Below are 7,731 nucleotides of genomic sequence, written 5' to 3'. Positions count from 1 at the left end.
GTGCAGCCAAAGTGGTTGCATCACCCCCAAACACCAGGGAAAACTGCTGGGGGCAGGGAGGTAGCTCCTGAAACCTCAAGCTGGGCTAGCGGCACGTAGTAGGCCCTGGGTCCAGACAGGGTATCGGGCATAGGCCTGTGCTGGTATTTGGGGAGATCTGTGGGTGTGGAGCGTCTGTTGGGCAAGTGTGTCAGCACATATGTGTCTGCCCCTGAGCAGAAAAGTGGACCAGCTGGTGTGCAGGGGTGAGTAAGAGGGCTCAGGGTACCAGCAGCATTATCAGATGGACAGAAGGGCTGTGCTGGAACTCATGACAGAATCATAGAATTGTCCAGGTTGGAAGGGACCTTTAAGATCATCGAGTCCCTGTGCACCCATGTATGCTTTCACTAGCAAACTTCAAACCTTACCAGGTGCAGAGAAAGAACACGGCTGGCTCTGCTCATGTTTTATGCGAGTTCTGGTTGTACTACATGCAGGTGCTGTGGCAGCGCGTAGAGCTGTCCGTGTCCTTTCCTTCCGCGTATGGGTACGTGTGTCCCTCGCAGATATGCGCTACTAGAAATCAGTAAGGAGAGACCTTGTTCTCTTTCCTAATAACTGTTTACGCTTTATTTACTTTCTCTTTCCTAAGAGCTATTTATGCTTTGTTTGCCAAACTGGCCACAGGACTCCTCCAGCCTTCCGATGGATCCCTCTGTACCGTCAGAAACAACGCTGAGCTGCCAGTGGTGTCCACGTGCTCTGCCATTGCCTAGGGCAGCCCCTGGGCCAGGAGGCTGCTCTCCAGCTGCCGCAGGGCAGCCACCCGTGCCCCATAGAGGACGAAGCCCCAGCAAAGCAGCACGACAGCAGCCAGCACCTGCGGGGGAAAGCGGACTGCGCGTTGGCGGCAGGAGGCCCAGTTAACTTTCAGGTCCCGGTGTCCGCTGCCTCCACCAAGAGGCAAATTCCCCCGACCAGTAAACCCGGCCTTCAGGCCTACGGGCCTAGTTCCACCTCCCACACTCCCCCCCGGCCCCCCACCCCGCGGATTCCCGCAGCCCACTACCACCACCATCACCAGGCCTGGCTCCCCCTTGCCGCGAATTCTCGAAGCCCAGCACTCCCAGCACCCGCACCCCCCACCCCCCGTCCGCGCCAGGCCCAGCACCGCTAGGCCCAGCACCGCCAGGCCGCACCAGACAGCAGAGCGGACGCGGGTCCCTCCTCCCCGGCGCAGCCATGCCGGCCCAGCCCTCCCCTCTCCTCGCCCTGCGCTCCGCCCGCCGGGAAGATGTCATCCCCAGAGCGGAAGCGGCGTCAGAGAAATGCGCCAGCTCCCGGCAGGCGGCGGGCCGGGTTGGCGCTGCCCGGCCGGTGGCGGGGGGGAACCGTTCCTGTGGCAACGCCGCCGCCGCTGCCGATGGCCGAGCCCGCACGGCGCCTGGCGGAGGGCGCCCGCCGCCGCCCGCCGGGGGAGGAGCGACGGGAGGCTGCCGGCTCCGGGCGCTGCCGGACGCGACACCGGCTAAAGGCGGCCGCGGCCCCGGCCCGCAGGGGGAGCGAGGGCTCGGCGGCGGTGAGTGCGGGCGGCGGCTGACGGGGCGCGGGATCGGGGGGCGGGGGGGAGAGGCGTCCCGCAGCGGGCGAGCGGGCGGTGATGTCGCACCGTGGGGATGGGGGGGGCGTGAACCCCCTTCCCCCTCCTTCCTTCGGGCGTGCCTGCGTGCGTTTCTGACGCCCGGTGCGTGCCTTTGTGGCGCACACTGCGTCCGCGCGCGTTCCCCCGGCGCGAGTGCCCCCGCGGGCGGGTCGCGCGGGCGGCTGCGAGCCGCAGAAGGTGGGCGAGTGAGTTTTGAGGTGCCCCGGTAACTTATTTCCACTGAGCTGTAACGCATTAGGGTAATGCCGATACCTAAATTAGCTTTAGAATAGATGTGTTTGTTGCTAGTTGTATTTGTCCGCTCCTCCCCGGAGGCGCAACCCCTCTGCGCTCTTCTGCTCCCTGTCGCTCCAACGGGGCAAATCACAAAGTTTGTCGACTTTGGTGCTCATAGCAGTAAGCGTAAGCAGGAGCCTGTCTGCATACCGTGTCCTTGGCGGTCACTATAAACATCAGGCCTTACCTGCCAGAAGCAGATATTGCCTGAAAAACACGCCGTTAATTTCAGAGATTGCAGTTGGTTAGAAGAGGCTTAGCTGAAAAGTAAAACTACCGGAAAGAAAATTGGTTCTGCTTTACCTCAAACCAGGACAATGGCCTGACTAGATAAAAAGGCAGCGTGTACCTGAGGGTGGGTGTAGGAATGGCACCTGGCTCTTTCTGCTTCAGTCATAAAAACAAAGATTAATTTAGGCTGGAACACATGCCTGGAGGTTGTCTAGTCTAACAAGCCATATATGTTCCAGTGTGAGTGCCCAGCAAAACATGAGCAGAGGGTGCAGGACAGGACAGGCCCAGAAGAACTTGGGAACGGGCGGTTTAGTTTGAGTGCAATTACTTGGTTTGACTTTATTTCTTAGAGGACGGAACTAACTGTTCTCATATTTTTCATGTGTAAACACTGGTCTCTTTTGGAAGTATGTTTCAGAGGATATCATGTTAATCATAAACTTACCGACCATATCAAAGCAGTTATTTATGAGTGGGGAAGAAGGCAGAGTCCTGTCTGTTACCTTCATATAGGCCAGATTCAAGCAAGATTGAAGCTCTGTTTAAAAGGTGCAGCGCTGAAGAACCAGATCTCACTGTGAGGAGAGGCCAAGCAAAGTAGCTAGGTCCTGCTGCCTCTTTGTGCTAATGCTGGGGCTTGCAGCCTTAAAAGTGTCTGTTATGCGTTTCTGTGTCTAGGCTTTAATATTTTTGTCTCTCTGAGACAGCAATGATCTTCTGTCTCTTTCTTTTGTAGAACATGACTCCAGCAGATAAGGAGTTTTCAGAAGATAGCAACTTTTCGCCGAAAGCCGGCACCAGCAAGCTGCCAACAGATGCATCTCCTGACTCTAAATGCCCCATCTGCTTGGATAGATTTGACAATGTTGCATATTTAGATCGCTGCTTGCATAGATTCTGTTTCCGCTGTGTCCAGGAGTGGTCAAAAAACAAAGCAGAATGCCCTCTCTGCAAGCAACCCTTTTTTTCCATTTTCCATACGATTCGTGCTGAAGATGACTTTAAGGAGTACATACTCAGCCCTTTAGAAAATAGCTCTTTTTCCAGCCCTGATGGCCGGAGATTTCGTTACCGTACCACATTAACAGGGGAACGCCGCTCTAGCAGTTACCCTTCCCGAAGGACGCTGTCCCCCCCAGATAATGGGATATTGTTTGAAGGGTTGTCGAGCGAACCAGTGCGGCAGCAAGATGGAGAGATTCAGCAGATGTTAAGGAGGCTGGCCTCAAGGAGGCAGGCTAGCGCAGAGGGCAGATCTCTGCGCCAGATTCAGGAGGAGGACATGATCAACTTCCGCAGAGCTCTGTACCGTACTGGTGTGCGTATTCGTAGTATTCAGGATGGTGGCCGCTATCGAGACATTTCAGCTGAGTTTTTCCGCCGCAACCCTGCTTGCCTTCACAGGTTGGTTCCTTGGTTGAAGCGAGAACTTACAGTCCTGTTTGGTGCCCATGGATCTTTGGTTAATATTGTACAGCACATTATCATGAGTAATGTGACTAGGTATGATCTGGAAAGTCAGGCCTTTGCTGATGATTTAAAGCCGTTTTTGCTGAATCGGACTGAACACTTCTTACATGAATTCATCAGTTTTGCCCGTTGTCCTTTTAACTTAGAAGCATATGATCAACATGCCAATTATGACTGTCCTGCGCCATCATATGATGAAGGAAGTCAGTCAGACTCGTCAATTATTACAATATCTCCAGATGTGGCATATTCTAAAGGGCCAGATAACACTTCGTCTGTGACTGGTCTTGATCAGGCCCCCTGGGATGATGAAACTCCAGGGCCTTCCTATTCCATTTCAGAAGAGGTTCGTGCAACCATAGCTTCTCCTCTGGAGATGTCAGAAAGTTCTGATGAGGACTCTGCTACAAAGAGTCAAAGAACTAAACTGCAGACTCAGTTACAGGCTAATGGTGACTCAAACGACAGTGACTCTTCCTCGGACAATTGTGTTATTGTTGGGTATGTTAAGCCGTTAGCTGAGAGGACGCCAGAAGTTGTTGAGCTGTCCTCGGACTCTGAGGAGTCCATCAGGGAAGAGAAAAAGGAAGATGTGAAGAAACAGCAGCCAATCCAGTGTCGCAGCTGGAGTGACAGTGAATCAAGCAGAAGTTTCTCGCCACATTCCCCCACATACAAGGAGGATGTAGGTAGCTGTAGAAGCTGCTTGTCTCCCGCAGTTGAGAAGACAGAGTCAAAAGATGACGAGAAGAACAAATGCAAGGTAAAAGATCTGTCTCCACGGCACTTGAGCTGGAGCCCCTCCCCAGGGAGTGATACAATATGCTCCCCTTGGAATCACAGATTGCCTAGAAAGGGAAAGTCCAGGAGCCCACAGTCCTGTTCACGGAGCAGTCGAGGCAGTCATGGCCATCGGTCTAGGAAGGAGCATCGTAGCAAAAGCCAATCTAAAAGGAAACGATCGAGAAGCAGAGATAGTAGCAAACATAAGAGCAAAAGAAGCAAGAAGTCGAGGGCTCATGACTCCAAAGTCTCTCTAAAAAGCCAGAGAGGCTCTCTAAGTCGTGAGAGCACTCCATCTAGAGAAGTAAGCAGATCACGATCGCGTAGCAAAGGCCACAGCAAAAGGAGATCAAGAAGTAGAGACGGTGATCGTTACTATGTAAGAGACAATTATCAAAGTAGATACCAGTGGGGTTATGCTTTCTGTAGTCGAAAGACATTTGGAGATGGCTATGAATCCTCCAGCAGGAGGAGGACTCAGTCTAATCCTTTCTACTCAAGGCAATCTGCTAGTCCAGAATACAGGATACGATCATTTATTGAAAGGACAGATCCACATAGCCAGCGGGGAGGCCGTGAGAGACACTATTACTGTTATGAAAGATGCAGGTCAAGGAGTCGATCAAGTGACAGGTCAAGGACACCTTCTGGAGGAACTGACAGAATGAAAAGTGAAAAGCCTGGCGGAAAAAGGAAATACAAAACTCGCCACTTGGAGAATGCATTCATGGAAAGCACAAGTCTAGAAAGAGAAAATGACCCCAAGAAAACTTCCTCAAAATTTGGTGACTGCTACAAAAATGAAGACAGCCTTTCAGACAATCGAGCAAGCAGCGAGACAAAGCGTAAGAAAAAGAAGAAAAAGATGAGGAGTCCAAGTGTGGAGATAGTCTATGAAGGAAAAGCAACAGATACAACAAGGCATCTTAAAAAGAAAAAGAAAAAGCATAAGAAGAAACACCGGAAACACCACGTGAGTAACTCATCACATTCTTCTCCAGTAGTGATTACAATTGATAGTGACAGTAGCAAGGAGCCAGAAAATACCGAATGTGACAGCAGTATTAATTGGACAGGCACAACTCAGATAAATGAGAGGGAAAATGAGTCTCCGTCGTCTTCTCTGGGAAGGACAGGATGTGAAGATGTTTATAGAGTTGGTGAGGAAACTGGAAGAGCAGACAAAAAGTACAGTACTCCTACCAAAAGCGGACACTTAGATGGTGACATTAGAAATGCTGATGACAAACTTCAAGAAACAGCAGCTGATCAGAGTCCTACCACAGCAGATACCAGCAGTAACACCCCTCACACAGGAACTGTAACCAGCCACGTTCAGGAAGCACCAGCAGCGCCTTCCAGTCAACTGCCTTCCCCCAGGATTTCCTTCCTAGAGTGTCCAGAGAGACGACCACTGATACTAACACTGCCAAAGAGACTTGTCAACAGATCCTCTTGGTTTGATTTCCCAGAAGAAAAAATGTAGCACATTTTACACAGAACACTTCTTAAAATTGTGAATTTGTAACTACATTTTTCCCTTTGAGAACAAAGCCACCTGTTGTAATTTGTGTATGTTAAAAAATGTCTGGGAAATGTGTAAAACCTTTGAATGTGTATGCACTTTTAAGTCAAAAATAGAATATTGCTAGTACGTAACTTTAAAGTTTCTCAGAAGACTGGAAGTTGTAATTTCATAAAACCATCCTGTATTCTTGTAGTATGTAAAATATATCTATAGAATATTGCAAACAAAAATGAGCCAAACCAAAAGCCAGAAAATGCATTTTATGGGGATTGCTCTTCTTAGACAAAGGAAGAATTGCTTAGTTCATAAGAAATTGTTTAGTCTGAATTCTACCATTGTTTTGATCTGTTTGGTTTAAGCTGATCTGTGCTCAAAAGTAGTCAGCGACTTCTATATAGATCTTCAATGGGACTTCCAGTAACATAAAATTAAGCTATGTCAAAATCTGAATAAAGCAATAAGACTGTTTTTTGTAAAATTAATTTAAATGTGTGGACCATGTACTGAGCAAACAGAGCATTTATCTTTCGGGTTTGGATGTCTTACCAGTACAGACCACTTGATGTTCGTGCTGTCAGGAGTATTCCAGATTGGAAGGGACCTCTGGATGTCGTCAGGTCCCTTCCTTTACTGAAAGCAGGAAGAGCTTTGATCAGATTGCTCAGGGTTTGTTCAGTTTTGAATATTCCCAAAGCTGAATGGGCTGTCTGTGCTACCTCTTCTAATGTTTAAGAATTCCCACAGAAAATGTGGGGTTTTTTTTCCAGAATTTTCCTTTGCATTTCCCTTGTTGCAATCTGTGTCTTCTACCTTGCATCCTGTTGCAGTGCAAGTCGCAAGGAGCCTGTTTTCCTCTTCTGTATGCCCTGCTACTACATAATTGAAGACCTCCATCCTGAATGTAGCCTTGGCAATACAGCAGCTCCACCTGACATCCTTGCTCCATTCACGCAGCTCAGCTCCCCCTAGATGTCCTGCTGTGTGTATGTGCAAGGTATGGGGCTCAGGCAGGGTCTTGTTCTCCAGGGTTGAGCCTTCTCTGCGCACAGCAGTAGCTCTGGGGGCTGAACCAGGAAGTTGCCTTCTGTCTCTCTGTTACTGCCTCCAGGGATGATGGGTTTGACCTTGGTTGGTTGCCTGCCAGATACTCACCAAGCTGCTGTGTTACTTCCCCTTCTCCACAGGATGGGGGGGGGTGGGAAATAAGAAGGGAGAGCTCGTGAGGTAAGGACAGAGAGATCAGTTAATGATAACTGTCAAAGGCCCAATAGACTCAGGAACATTAATGTAATTTATTGCCAATTAAAAATTGAGCAGGATGATGAGAAACAAAGAACTAAAGTTTTTTTACCCTCCGTTCTTCTGAGGTTCAACCTCCCCCTCCCCAGCAGTGCAGGGAGATGGGAAATGGGGGTTGTGGTCAGTTCGTAACACTGTGCTGCTCTTCCCTCCTTAACTCTGTCCCTCTGCTCTGGCCTGGCTCCTTTCTACAAGGTGGTAATTCTTCAGGAACAGACTGCTCCAGCGTGGGTCACAGCTCCTGCCAGAAAACCTGCTCCTGCGTGGGCTCCTAAACACAGGCTGCAGTTCCTGCCAGGAACCTCCTGTTGTCTCCAGTCTCCATGGGCTGTACCTTCCTTCAGGACATCTCCACCTGCTCTGGTGTGGGTGGGGTCTTGCACAGGCTGCAGGTGGACAGCTGCTCCACTGTTAACCTCCATGGGCTGCGTGGGGACAGCCTGCCTCACCATGGTCTTCACTGTGGGCTGCAGGGGAATCTGTGCTTCGAAACCTG

General features: G+C 50.3%; 1 protein-coding gene across 1 annotated transcript; it reads left to right on the top strand.

Annotated features, from left to right (window-relative positions):
• The first annotated feature begins 1,246 nt into the window (after positions 1-1,246).
• On the top strand, positions 1,247-6,418 carry TOPORS (TOP1 binding arginine/serine rich protein, E3 ubiquitin ligase). Its single transcript, XM_074570475.1, has 2 exons — positions 1,247-1,561; positions 2,892-6,418. Exons 1-2 carry the CDS (start codon positions 1,277-1,279, stop codon positions 5,892-5,894), a joined length of 3,288 nt encoding a protein of 1,095 aa, XP_074426576.1. The 5' UTR covers positions 1,247-1,276; the 3' UTR covers positions 5,895-6,418.
• The last annotated feature ends 1,313 nt before the right edge of the window (positions 6,419-7,731 follow it).

This window comes from Larus michahellis, chromosome Z (genome assembly GCF_964199755.1).
Source record: "Larus michahellis chromosome Z, bLarMic1.1, whole genome shotgun sequence".
Taxonomy (NCBI): Eukaryota; Metazoa; Chordata; class Aves; order Charadriiformes; family Laridae; genus Larus; species Larus michahellis.
This window is presented reverse-complemented; position numbering and strand designations above follow the sequence as displayed.

Bases quoted from the DNA above. Each gene is read 5' to 3' on its own strand.
- TOPORS (XM_074570475.1), top strand. From the start codon at position 1,277: ATGTCATCCCCAGAGCGGAAGCGGCGTCAGAGAAATGCGCCAGCTCCC. The intron at 1,562-2,891 runs GTGAGTGCGGGC...TTTCTTTTGTAG, and splicing joins GGAGCGAGGGCTCGGCGGCG to AACATGACTCCAGCAGATAA.